This window comes from Lotus japonicus, chromosome 5 (genome assembly GCF_012489685.1).
Source record: "Lotus japonicus ecotype B-129 chromosome 5, LjGifu_v1.2".
NCBI classification, from domain to species: Eukaryota; Viridiplantae; Streptophyta; class Magnoliopsida; order Fabales; family Fabaceae; genus Lotus; species Lotus japonicus.
The window spans coordinates 55,875,166-55,889,458 of NC_080045.1; the positions used below are offsets into that span (position 1 = coordinate 55,875,166).

The 14,293-nt window shown below is 35.5% G+C and overlaps 3 protein-coding genes across 3 annotated transcripts; all 3 read right to left on the reverse strand.

Moving 5' to 3' along the window:
• Nucleotides 1–208: 208 nt before the first annotated feature.
• Nucleotides 209–5,617, reverse strand: LOC130720553 (magnesium/proton exchanger). The gene is made up of 9 exons (XM_057571207.1): nucleotides 5,461–5,617; nucleotides 4,589–5,034; nucleotides 3,597–3,772; nucleotides 3,061–3,179; nucleotides 2,798–2,955; nucleotides 2,527–2,657; nucleotides 1,503–1,719; nucleotides 1,258–1,387; nucleotides 209–802 (listed from the first exon to the last, which is right to left on the reverse strand). Exons 2-9 carry the CDS (start codon nucleotides 4,947–4,949, stop codon nucleotides 505–507), a joined length of 1,590 nt encoding a protein of 529 aa, XP_057427190.1. The 5' UTR covers nucleotides 4,950–5,034; nucleotides 5,461–5,617; the 3' UTR covers nucleotides 209–504.
• A 4,301-nt stretch (nucleotides 5,618–9,918) lies between these two features.
• On the reverse strand, nucleotides 9,919–11,246 carry LOC130719822 (protein ALP1-like). The gene is made up of 3 exons (XM_057570427.1): nucleotides 10,752–11,246; nucleotides 10,452–10,680; nucleotides 9,919–10,379 (listed from the first exon to the last, which is right to left on the reverse strand). Exons 1-3 carry the CDS (start codon nucleotides 11,244–11,246, stop codon nucleotides 9,919–9,921), a joined length of 1,185 nt encoding a protein of 394 aa, XP_057426410.1.
• Nucleotides 11,247–11,346: 100 nt separating this feature from the next.
• On the reverse strand, nucleotides 11,347–14,192 carry LOC130720050 (uncharacterized). The gene is made up of 2 exons (XM_057570634.1): nucleotides 12,441–14,192; nucleotides 11,347–11,994 (listed from the first exon to the last, which is right to left on the reverse strand). Exons 1-2 carry the CDS (start codon nucleotides 12,768–12,770, stop codon nucleotides 11,842–11,844), a joined length of 483 nt encoding a protein of 160 aa, XP_057426617.1. The 5' UTR covers nucleotides 12,771–14,192; the 3' UTR covers nucleotides 11,347–11,841.
• Nucleotides 14,193–14,293: the final 101 nt, after the last annotated feature.

Consider the following 14,293-nt stretch of genomic DNA (forward strand, 5'->3'; position numbering starts at 1 on the left):
AAGTGCCCCCCGAACCGCGCGAAATGGTCGCCTATTACACGCTCACAAAGGCGGAAAGGAGGACTTCTTTGATAATCGAAATTTTTTAGACATTAAACTTAGCCCCAAAAAGAAGCTCAGGTACCACTTCGTTAGGAAAAGAAAAAGATGAATGTTCAAATTATGCCAGGTGCTTAATTTTAAATGGGGAATGTGTACTACTGCAGCATTGAAAAAAATTTCCCTCTCATAGAAGTTTGAAGAATTGAAGTACAACCAAGACTAATACAACATGTTTAAGTGGATAAATCACAAAAAGGAAAAAAATCAAACCTAACATATGTGTGTAATACATGAAAAGAAAGAAAAATAACAGTAAAAGATAAGGAAGATGTATGGCCTTTTAGGAGGGCAGAGGAGCAATGAGGACTGGAGAGGGCACCGGAGAAACACAAAGCATCAAAGATATGGCTAAAGATCTACATAATATATTACAGTGACTAGAAACGTTTCCGGAATATAATTCTAAATGAATCCGGAAACCTTGAGTGAAGATAGTACAACAAAAATAATCCACAGGAACATGAAGAACACAGCGGTAATCCATGCCCAGAGCCTTGGCCCTCCTAGCTCTGCACCGAAAACTAGACGCCTAACAACCAAAACTGAGATACACCCAACAGAAGTGCAGAAGAAAACAATCAATGAAAAGCTTAGTCCCCCTGCATTTTGGATATGGAGAGGTTCTCTATATGCTATGAAGTTGTACAAAGTATCAATAAGCCATGGAACACCAATGCCAACATATATATTCACAGAATTGCTGCAAAAAGAAAAATAAAAACTAGGTTAGTTTGAGCCAACCAATTCTATATAGTTTCTTCTTAAAAACAATAATGATTTGGGAAGCCAATAAAATAACTTAGACTTTCATGTTTCATCCATGCTTCAAAAGTAAAGTATTCAGTTGGGTGTAAAATGAAAGAGTAAAAGCATCTAACAAAATGTCGAAATTTGAGTGTAATTCTAGCAAATAACTTTTTTTGTTGTATAGAATTCATTGCTGACATTTTTTCTGAACACCTAAGATTTCTGCATTATTGGGCGTTCCCCCGTACATATTGAATGATATTTAATAAAAATGTTTATTAGGATTGGAAATCTTGCACTCCCTTCCCTTTCCTTCCAAAAACCTCCATAAGTAAAGATTTAAGGAAGATCATGATGACATGTGACCATGTCCTAAAGCAAGAATAGGACTTATATTGAGATGAAGACCTGCAGGTGATATTTGCAATTGCAGAATCTGCAGTTTTTTGACGTTCAGCAGCAATCTTGCTTGCCACTAAATCAGGCCACGAGGTACCACTGGCTAGTGCTGTGAATGCAATGACATAAGCATTTATTCCTGTCAAAAAGGGGGAAACAGATGAAATCAAAATATGCAGAACTAACAAGCCAACTTTAGACCTGTTAAAAGTGTTAAAAAGTGAACTGGAATATCATTGAGTGGGAAAGAAAACCTGTGACACAACTTATAAGGTCTGTGAGCTTAGTCACAATGTAAGCTATCCCACTGATGAAAAGCAGAGAGCAAATGAAAGAGATCCATCCATGAGCAATATGGCATGGAGGAACAAAAGCAAACAGAAACCTCCATGGTAAAAGCAGCAATTGCCAGCAAATTTGAGCTATGCGGAGATAGACATTATTCATTTTTTTAGATTCATGGCTCTCCAACTGTAGAAGAATCAAGAAATCGCAGACCGGTCATCAGAAATTGACGATATATTGTTAGAACTCTTATTCATTAGAATTCCTATACACCCAGTGGGAAAAGACTGCTTCTGCTGTTGTCTTCAATTAGTTTCCGACATTTTCATGGTTAAAAGAGTGAATTAATTGATAGTAAATAATCATATAACTCATTCAGGAACACATTATTTTATACTAATATTACTATAGACATAATTTTGTAAATAATAAGTAATTTATACTTCACAATGTCAAAAAAAGCGTGTTTAGTGACATTTTATGCGGTGAGTAAGTATAAGAAGATCAACTGTATTATCACAAGAGAATATCAGAAGAGGCCGAAGCCTTCATATCAACAAAACTACCAGACAGCAGCATTACTAACAATGTTCATGAATCTAAGATAGTCCCTGCTTTAAATAGTTTTATTAAAAAAATTAGTTTTGGAGAGGTCAACAGCATCAACTGATCCAAGTATCCGACCCAAATGAATGGAGTAAGCCTTGGTTATGGTTGTTATTATTCTCGAATCTGTGATATCAGCATTGGAATTTGAGAAAATATAGCGCAAAGAAATATAAACGAGAGCCAGTCCCAACAAAGAAGCAGAAAAAGTTGCAGTAATGGGGAATACTGCTTCTAGACTTCCTAATAATAGAACAATATGACCATGTCACTTTTCACATTTTCATGTCCTAGAATACAAATATTTCAATAATTTTGTATGGTAAATTGGTAATAGAATTAAATTTGATTAATCTTTAAGATAACAAGAATTATAAAATGAAGTACCATTAGAGCATCCACAAATTGCTGTCCCCAAATTGTAAGTAAATGGGTATCCTCCAACATTGAGTCTTTTGCTTTGTCAGAATTTTCTATAATGCCATCTATTTGAGGTACTCTTGTGTACATTGTTGTATCTGCAAAATGCAAATTATAAATAATTTGACACGAGATGGTTATGACATTTCAGAATGTTTCTCACGATAAGCAAACTGTTTAAGGAGAAGAAAACATTGTAAGAAAAGCCAAATATAATTACATTAAGTTAGACAGCTACCTCTGGGGTTTGATGAATGAATGGAAAAAATATCAACAGTGTCCCTATCTTCTTCATTAACTTGAATTATCTCAGAGTACTCGACCTTCTCATGGGATTTTTGTTTAAAACAAGGAGTCTCTTCTGGCACCCAATCCTCTGGCCTCTCATCTCTCGCACTTCAAATATACAATGAAATGTCGGACTAGAAAGATCAAATTTCAAGAGGATAATAAATCTTAATCTTTTAATTATAACAAATAGAGAGAAACAGAAGCACATACATAGGTAGAGAAATATAGGGCCAGCGTTTGTCTTGAGCATACGCATGAGTCAACAATAATCCATACTGCAGAACAGTCAACAAGGCCTCCCATAGAGTCACCACGTTTGGAGTCCATACCTACATTTAGCTTCTTGATGAATATTCCACACAAAAAGAATGTTCAAGAATTAAACAACAAACAAAGCAATGATGCAGATAAACAAGATCATTTGTGTTGACATTTAAATACTTGTAATTGTATTAAAAGTTATCAAACCATATGTTTGGGTTATAATTGTTCACACTTATGGACACTGGCCATGAAAACCAACCACGTTTGACATTATTTGAAGGTGAGAGACAGTCTCAGAAGTTTTTTTTTATTCTGTCTGAATTTTGTGTAGGTTAAATGTTTCTAAGGAGAGCAGGCTTCTTGTGAGAAGTGAGGGCTCAGATTATAGTTGTTGCACATCCAGAAATAAGTTATCAAAAATAAGAAGGTAGTGACTAGTACAAACTTAAGATGTTTCAAACATAAGAATGTTGAAATACTACCTCCAAAATAATGTATAACCAAATGTAAGCCCAAAATGACCAAAACAGCTCCACCAGCCATACTCCTAGATCAGCAATCTTTTTTAGTTCTCCTGCTTTCGGAACTACCACACAAACAGCATGGATGGGGAAAAGGTCAAATGCTGCAGAACCAACTAGTGTTCCAGGTCCCAAACCTGAAATATTCAGCAGAGTTAGAGTCAAAATTGTGCTTAAAAGTCTAAAGCCTGTCAAGAAATCCAAAACATAATTGAAGATCAGAATAAAACAAATACTAGAACTGCAGCATCAAATTTTGTAGAGTAAATGCATCTTGTTAGAATACCCCTTCGAAAACCTTTGTAGTTTGTACCTTTGAAATTTCATTTATATATTCCACTTGATACACAAATTACCAATCTTTCCAACATAAGCTAAAATGATCATGTAACTTTAACTCTATATATGAATTTACGCATGCAAACATGTATCAAGTGGTACTGCCGGTACATAATAGATAGTAATCCGAGAGATATAGTCAGAAGTTCTTACAGAGGTTAGTACCATAAGTGAACAAGTAAAATAATGAGAAATCAATTGCTTAGTCTATCAACACTTGTTTAGCCATTTGAGGGAACTACAAAGGAAAGAAGAGAATACTTAAAAATGTACTGAATTCAAGGTTTTTGTCCTATCAATATTCTAAGTGTAGCCTACCTAAACTGACCAAATAAATGCAATTTATCAGTAAAAAGTAGCAAGTATTAAAATAGACAGACATATGATTAAGAACATGAAAAACAGTGACAAAAGTTACTACTCATAGCAGCAACAACAACAACATGAGCTTTTTTTCTCCACCAGACGAAGTTAACTACATGGATCAAATGACATATTTTATTGTAAAACCTACTACTTATTGATATATTTCCTTTCAAATCCACCAAGATGCAAATCGAGAAACAAATCAAACTTGATTCTAATATTATGAACAAAAGCTTTGAAACACAAACCTCCAGCATTCAAGTTCCCCAGATTTTGTATAGCATCAATGGTGGCTAATGATATCTGAGGAAAGCTAGTTCCAAAGGCTAACAAGCTAATATCCGCGATCGTGTAATTCCAAACCTTCTCATGTCTAATCACTTCAATTTTAGTAACAGGATCAACCTCAACTACCTCCCTCGTGTGCTTAACTACGTTTTCCATAGATTTAAAGAATCGGGCCGTTATAGCCGATAATCCAAGGAAACAATAGGCAAGGCCAAGAAAATACAAAAACACCCGAAAATAATCCCCAAGAGCAGTTTCTGCATTAAAAATTAAGTATCTTTGACATTTCTCATGCCCCATTATGCTGGAAATCCCAGCCATTCTCTCAACCTTCCTTGGCCAAAATCCAACAGAATCTCAATCACTCCAACCTGCAGCTCAGTTCACAAGTAAAAATTCACCTGACCTGATAACATAAGTGAGTTATTAGAACACAAACTGAAAATTGAGCATACACAACACGTTATCGATTTGGTGAGCTATGGGAAATGAAGGGATTTGCAGGGTGAAGGGACCCTGGCGAATGAACTAATTTACTAACAATTACCACTAACATTTGCCTATAAAAAAAAACGCGTTATCGATTTGAATTGAAGAATAGAACAATTATCAATTGAGCTGACAGCAAGTAGAATGAGTATCAGTATTCAGTTTTCCGACAAGATTTGCTAAATTAGTAATGAAGCACGCAACGCAATGATTGAGCAGATTCTGAAAAAGAGATAATCTAAAAATAATTGTGCAAATGCAAACAGAGCAGATCAAATTGGAGAGAAAAGGGATTGGAAATCTGAATGAAATTGCGGAGAGGGGAAAGAGATCGGAGAATTACCGGCGAAGGGGGGATTCGCCGGAGCAGATCGGAGGGGGTTTTAGCGGCATTAACGAATTTGGTTACTCCGAAGGATTTGGATTAGCTTTATAGAACGTGTTTGCATGGCCCGCTTCTGCTTCTGCTTCTTCTTCCGTGGTAAAATGTAGTAATAATTTTCTGAAATAAAAAAATTATTTCTCTTCAAACTGAATGATTCTGTAACAAAAAAAAAAAAAAAACTGAATGATTCTGTTTTTTAATTTCTGTATATCTTAGTGTAAACGTATTTAAGATATGAACCACCAATTATTTTGTGGCTTAACTATGTTGGAGGTCCCTCTAAAATAGGGGTCCTTTGGTTAAGGCCCCTACAAAATTTTTTGGGTGGAATAAGCCCCTAATGTGAAAATAATATATAGTAAAAAGCCCCTACCGTCAGGTTCCGTTTAATTCTTGCTGATTGTACAAACGACACTGACGTGGATTTTCTTGTGTGCAAACGGCGCTGACGTGGATTTTCTTGTGCTGTCCCTCTCGCCGTCGCAAGCGCTCTTCCTCTAGCTCGTTTGCGTGTCGTGAAACTGGAATTGAGATTTTAGGGTTCAGTATATTTGGGAATTTTGGGTTTTTTACCTTTTTTTCAACCCTCATTTACTTACGTGGTACCCTCTTTAATTGAATTATTTACACGCAAGAAAATCTACGTCATCGCCGTTTGCACAATCAGCAAGAATTAAATGAAACTTGACGGTAGGGGCTTTTTACTATATATTATTTTCACATTAGGGGCTTATTCCACCCAAAAAATTTTGTAGGGGCCTTAACCAAAGGACCCCTATTTTAGAGGGACCTCCAACATATTTAAGCCTTATTTTGTCAAACAAAAAGATTTTATGTTAAATCACATGACATGACATGACATCATTTCATTTGTAAACTTAAACTCCATATAGTCCTACACTCAACAGCTGGAAACGAGCATCACGTGGGAAAACTATACTCATTAAGAATTAGTCATATACAGTGCCTATTTTACATTATCAAGAGTTTAAGGTAATGTTTTTTTAATTTTTTCAGAGACGAATTTACCCGCCCTCAACATTTTGAAGGATTAATTTGATTTTTTTTTTAAATGAATTTAATTATTCACTTTCATTATATTTAAATATCAATCCACATCTGACTCGATATGTTAAAGTTTTTCACTTCCTTAATTCATATTAAACTTAAGATGATAAATTTTAATATCTTTCTTAATACTATAAACTTGTGAAATCATATTTTTCAATTGCATCATACCAAATCAAATATACACTAAGAAGTCACCAAGAAATGGAAGTTTCGTGATTTCAACAAAAAAAAAAAAGAAATGGAAGTTTCGTGCATATTACTTTTTTTTTAGGCTTAATTCCACTTTGGGCCCCTGATCTTTCACAAATGAGCGATAGGGGCCCCCCGTGTTTAAACGTAGCGGTCAGACACCCAAACGTTTCAAAAAAGTGCGATCGGGGCCCTTCTGTTATGTTCCGTTAGTTTGACCAAACGGAGCAGTGATGTGGATTTTCTTTTTCATTTTAAGATTAAATTTTTCACCCAAAAATTCCCCCTAATTCACAAACACGCTTCCCCTCAATTTTTTACCCTAATTTCACCCTAATTTAGCAAGAGAAAGAGAAGAGGAGAAGAGGGTGAGTCGCCGGAAATCGCCTCCGGCGGCGGCGCACGGCGGTTCACGGCGGAGGTCATCGGAATCGGAAATTTCTTTGTGGGTTTTGTTGCGGACGAGGAGAGGAGCACAGCGGTGGTGTTGGTTTGTCGAGATCGTGAGCGGTTCGCCGTAGATCGAACTTTGAAGGCGACGGTCCTAGGTTTTCATGGTGGTGATGGCTTCCACGTGGTGGCCATGGTGGCTGCCCTTTAGGTTCGCGCGAGGATGATGAGGAGGTGATGGTGTGACCGGCGGTGGCTCTCATGGAAGAAGAAGAAGGAGGAGGCGCAGTGATGGTGGTGTGGCCAGCGGCGGTGGCTCTCATGGAAGAAGAAGAAGAAGAAGAAGAAGAAGAAGAAGAAGAAGAAGAAGAAGAAGAAGAAGAAGAAGAAGAAGAAGAAGAAGAAGAAGAAGAAGGAGGCCCAGTGATGGTGGTGTGGCCAGCGGCGAGCTCGCGTGAGGAAGCTCGCGGTGGTGGCGGCTTGGCCGAAGAGCAGTGGCGGCGACCATGAAGAAGAAGATGAAGTGAGAAAAATGGAGAAGAATGGAGAAGAAAGTGAGAAAGGGAGAGATGTCGAGAGATTGAGAGAATTGGGGGGGGGGAATTTTTGGGTAAAAAAATAATTTTAAAATGAAAAAGAAAATCCACGTCACTAGTTCCGTTAGTCAAACTAACGACACTTAACAGAAGGGCTTGAAACGCACGTTTTTGAAATGTTGGGGTGCCTGACCGCTACGTTTAAACACGGGGGGCCCCGATCGCTCATTTGTGAAAGATCAGGGGCCCAAAGTGGAATTAAGCCTTTTTTTTAATAACTATCCTCATTAACGTATGAAGCATTAATTAATCAATCGGCAAGCACAATCCAAATGGGTGGGAAAAGGAACGTTCATGACCAAATTCACGTTGCAATTGCAATATATTATAATGATTGTCGTTTTCAAGCTCATATAAACATTATAATTAGGTCATACACTTTTGTTCACGTAAAAAATGTCTCAAGAGTCAAGAATAAACTCGAGTAAAAAGTTTACTGCTTTGCTTTAAGAACTTTGATCAACATGTCTATACAACATTTCAAAAAAAAAGGCTTAATTGCATTTTTGGTCCCCCACAAATGATAAATGTGTATTTTTTGTCCTAAACGTTTGAAAATGGCAGAATCAGTCCCACACGTTTGTCTCCGTTAGTGTTTTTGGTCCCCTCCGTTAAGATTCTAACAGAAGTTACTTATTGCACCCCATTTTACTATTCTCACCCCTCACTGGGACTATAAATGCACATTTATCATTCGTGGGGGACCAAAAATGCAATTAAGCCTAAAAAATAAAAAAACCAAGAAACCCACCAACCACTTCTTCTTCTCCATCAAGTTCTTAAATGATTAGAGAAATATTTCCTTTTAATGATCCACAATGGCTTCCACTTCTTGTTGGCATCACTGTACTAAATTAAAATTATTGTACATGTTTCCAGTATTTGCATGGGAATCACCATGAAAAGGGGCTAGCTCCTAGCAAATATATTTCATTTTCCACATCTTTTATCCATTCACACACATGGTTGCAAATCTTTATTGCCAGGGCCTGCAAGTACTCATCATGCACAAACATGTGAAATACGCACTGTTACTGGCTTATTATTCTTAGGCTTGGAGCTGTTGCTATATTATGGTGGAGCTAGGTTGATTTGTTGGGGGATTGCTACCATGCCTTGTTTTTACTAGCTGATGTGTTAGTGTAAAGGAATCTTTGCTTGATATAGTTGAAGCTGCGCTGCTAAACTGGCTTCGGGTGGTAGTGCTATGAATTTATTTTCATTCAGTTTCAATTAGTGGCTGAGTTTTGTAATTTCTCCTTGGAGGTATCGTTATGGCCTTCTAAAATATGTACTCTTTTTCCTTTTTCAGGTTTTTCCCAAGGGGGTTTTCCTGGAAAGATTTTAATGAGGCATATTTTATTATGCTGTGCTTTCAAGGAGGAGGGGTTATGTTCTTGACATGTTTTTTCATTGTCTTTTGCTTCTTTCTTACTACTTTATCTTTCTTCCTCTTTGTATTGGATTGAAGTACCCCTTGTACTTCATTCAATATATTCATTTGGCTTATCAAAAAAAAAAAATTCAATAGCTCCTTTATATAATTAGGGTCTATTGAAGGCATTACATCATTTTTTACTTTTAGCAATAAATGTATTTGCAACGAGTAAAAAATGTTGTCTAAAAGTACATTAGGAATCATCATTTTGTAAAAGTTGTCATAAATGATTAAACACAATTTTTTAATAATAACAAGTGTTTTCTATCTAATAAAAAAGAAAACAATTATTATGTGATACCCGCAATGTTAGGGCCTGTTTGGTTTGAGGAAACATTTTCTGTTTTCATTTCCCATTTCCATTTTTTGAAAATGATTTTCATTTCCAATTTTTCAACATTTAGAAAACGTGTTTGGTTTAATTTGGTATTTTCCATTTTTTGAAAATGAAAATAATGAAAATGTGTTTGATTGAACTGTTTTCAATTTATGAAATAATTTTGAGTAAAATACACTCACCAAGGTTTGACATAAGTAATAATATATTTTATATCTAATTCTTTTATTTTCAAATATAAAAAATGGTATATGTTTGTTATATAACTATTATAACAAAAATATTTATTATTCAAGCGTTGAATCCGGCTGTCACAACAAGTTGCAAGTAAGAGAAATATATTATAAATATTATAAGTATCATTGGTCTTAAAAATAAAAATTATACAATTCTACCTAAGATCTATTGAAATTTTCCCACATTTGATCTGCAATAGTTTCCCGAACATGAGCCATTTCAGCGGCTTGATTAGCATCAACATTGACTCCTTGTTGGTCTACCTGTAAACCTTGTGCATCCATAATTAAGTCTTCTTGAGCATATTGGTCAAAAAGATTATCTCTAGCGTATTGCATTCTAATAAAATTGTGTACTGTGCAACAAGCAATAGGGATTAGTCTTTGTCTTCGAACGGGATAATTTGGCATTAACTTCAAAATTGGAAACCTTGCTTTCAATACTCCAAAGCATCTTTCGATAATATTTCTCAATGAAGAATGTCGATAGTTGAATAATTCTTGTTTTCGTTGTGGTCTTACCCCATCACGAAAATCTCGCATGTGATACCTTTGCCTCCGAAATGGGGCAAGATAGCCAGACACATTTGGAAATCCAGAGTCAACAAGATAAAATTGATCTGTAAAAAATAGAGCATCTATTGAATAACAAAAATATGTTGGTAAAATTCATTATTAAAACTAAAAATTACCTCCTTCTGGCTTTGGAAAATTGTTTTCAGGAGTCAAAGCATCTAAAAACACTCTTGCGTCATTTGCTGTCCCTTCCCAACCAGAATAAACAAATGTGAATAGCATGTCAAAATCACATACTGCCAGAACATTTTGTGTTATCAAGACCTTTCTTCCACGAAATGCAGTTTGTTTAGTAGCAGGAGCCCAAGCAGATACATGTGTGCCATCAATAGCACCAATGCAGTTCTACATTTAAAACATAAATAGTAGGTTAGTAGGAGTATTTAAAATATTATAAGTACGTGATAGAAATTTACCTTAAAATAAGGGAAATATTTTGGGTTGCCCATAATATATGGATGTGTAGTTGTCTGATTTCTTGGTCGAATAATGGTTGTGCCCAACTTGCAGACTGCCCTTAGAACAATTCTAAACCATTTGCTTATTGTATGCAATGAGTGTTGAAAGCGGTCGGCAACGAGTCGATGACGCAAGTTATGACACACTATGATCAAGAACATTGCAACTGCTTCTTGCAGGCTCACCTTTTTTCCATCTCTCAAGTTTCCAACATCTCTCAAAGTTTCGCAAAAATTCAGAAACACGGTCTTCTTCATTCTAAAATTATCATAGCATGTAGTTTCATTACCAAGCAAAAATTCTAGAGTATACATCCTTCCAGTCAACTTGGAATTTCTGCATGGTGTTTTACTAATAAAACTCTGCTGGTATTCCGTGACCAATGAAGCAATAATAATATCTCCAAAGTCATCCAAATAAGAGTCAGTGCTACTTTCACTTGAACAATCCATAGATTTATCTATAGACATTTTAACCTGCTCAATTAAATAATAATATTAATTATTATCAATAATATGAAAACATTCATATACTAAAAAATAATGTCAACCCATTAAACGCATATCATAGCAATTCAATACTAACAAGGAAACAAAACAAGAAAATCCGATCTTCAATCTCATAAACAAAATAACATAAAATTAGAATCAATTAAATGATACTACTCAAGAGATCCTAGCCAATCCATTTTCCTAATTGAAGACATTGCTATAAACATTTTTCTCAAATCCTTATTTGTAAACTTCTCCACGGCAATGCTGAAAACTTTTGGGGAAATACCATCCATGGAATCTAATAATTTAATGCATGCGTCTGCAGAAGAATCAACTTCATTTTTATATCTATCTGACCTTGCATCCATTGCGTTAGACCATTTGGTCACTGCTGATTCTAACACATCCAGCCTTGAATTTTTTGCTTCCTTACGACGACCTTCACTAGAAGTCCTAGTGACTTTTCTCCTTTTACTAACTTCTTGCAGATCCTCTCCATCAACATCAATAACTTTAGAATCAATATGAACACCTTTTGAGAGAAAGTCTTCCTCTATTTCTCTCTCTCTTCATCGGAGTTTGGTGGCTCTTGAGTAGAAGCTTGACTTAACTTTCCAGTTGCTGTACTAGAATTAAATATCTCACCAAGGATATAATAGTCATGCTCAAATCCATGTTTCTTAAACTGCTTGTAGAATTTTCCTTTCTGAAAAAAAAAAGAACAATGATTATATTTCCCAACATGTGTACTCTTGTCCAAATACATAAGAAAAGCAGTAGTAGTTGAGATTATAATTACATGCTCACTTGTTAAAAGAAATAACTACTAAAACAAGTCCATATACATATATTAACTATATACTACTAAATCCAATGATAAGTTTTTACTAAAATTGTACATATACTTGCAGTATATACCACAACTACAAGTCCATATCATTTTTATTTTATAATTAACAAAATTTCATTCGGTTCAAGATAATTGTGTAGCCTACTAGCCTATGCATATATATATATATATATTACAATACAAGAGCAAATTCTTTTTCCTTTTTTAAGAAATTCATCTCTGATTTGTCTTCACAATAAAGCCATTGATAATTGAAGAAGATAATTTAACAATGATAATGATATTCTATAAGTTAAACTTACCTTGTACATCTCTTCCCATACTTCTTCAGGAGAATTCACTTTGTTAGCCTCAGGATCCCATGTAACTCCTGTGCGAGATATCAAAGTTGAAAATTCACGATGTTGAAGGCGTAGCCGATTAAACTTTCCCTTCAGCCTTTCTACACCATCAGGTAGGGGTGCTCCACTTGTCTTTTGCAACTCAATGTTTATTTCTTCCCATATTGTTTTCTTAAATGTAGACCCTTGCAGCTGCCCTTTTTTCACTCGATCATAAATAATATCAATGAATATCTTTGTGTTTTGGGTTGTCCATTCCATGCTCTCCCCCTTCTCAGTTTTTCCTCCCATCTTATGCAAATAATCTCATATTAAGCAAGTAAACTAATAAAGGGCACAAGAGACTCTTACAAGGCAAGTAAAAAAAACAGACCCTGCAGAGCACAATTAAAAGAAGCACAAGAGACAATATATATGGATGCCATAACATTCAGATTATTGGTACAACAACTGGAAAAAGTTAATAACCAAATGCAGCCACTAGCTTCAATCCCCAACAAAACAAAAGAAAAGGTAATACATCACACCCCTACTAGTCCCAAAACCAAAAGCCCCACCAAATTTACCATGGTGGAGGCATTCCCAAAAACTGAAAAAGAACCAGCACCTATTATTGGAAAGCCAACTACAAGCAACCAAGATGCAAGCATTCCTACATCAAAGTTGTTCCTACTACAAGTAAACCTTTTTTTTTTTGGTAAGCCAAAGTTTAATTAATGGAAATACTATGAGTATTTTAAGCCATGTACAAAGCAAAAACAAGAAAGAAGGAAGAATACTAAAGCTACTTCTATCTAGTACTGGTACTGTACAAAGGAAACATAACACCATACCAAAAACAATTCAAATCCCCTACTAATTTAAAAATAGCAGCCACGGGCCCTTACAGAAACAGGAAAAATATGCAACCAGCCAAGTCTCCACATAAAGCCACTAGGTTCTATGGCAAACCCAAGGTTTCAATTGCCTCAGCATCACGTGTTTTTGCATAGCACATATGACATGTATTACTATGAAAAAATATATGTCCAGTTGGTTAATCTGTGGATTCTGTGTTGTATGTTAATTGTTGAAGACACCCTAATATCAGCAGTCAAAGTGGAGCAATTTGCCTGGACATCTTAAAAGACCAGTGGAGCCCAGCATAAAAAGCAAACCAGCCAAGGAATAGAGTTCAGAATCAACCAAAAAACATGGGTTTTACAGATTTTGAAGGCAGTATAGAGGGTTTAAACATGGATTGAAACACCAAACCGAAAAAACTAGCTCCAAAATCAACCAAAACCCATCAAGTGAAGCACCCAAAATAGAGTAACCAAGAAATAAGGTTCATATCAGATGGCACCCAAAAAAGACATAAAATAGGGTTCACAGTGCAACATGGTGAGAACCCAGTTTCACGTTTCAAAAATTCAAAAAAGAGAAGACAAAAGAGAAGGAGAAGAACTTTGGTTGTGGGATGAAGGAGGTAGCAGAGAAGAACTTGCAGAGGTTAGGGCCGGCACACACTTTCTTCCTTCAGAACGAAAAGAAAAGAAAGAAACCAATTTCATTATAATTACAACCCTGCCACCGCGTGTTTTCATCATTTCGTTTCCGTTTTCATTGAAAATGTGAAAACGACTTTTTTTTATTTTCAAAAGTTGACCCATTTTCGGAAATATTTTCTCTGAAAATATTTTCAAATTTTTAATCAAACACGTTTTCACAACTATTTTCTGTTTTCTTTGAAAATGAAAACAGAAAATGGCCAAACCAAACAGGCCCTTATATTTTCTCATTAAAAAAATCCATCAAGTCTTAATTTGTTCCTA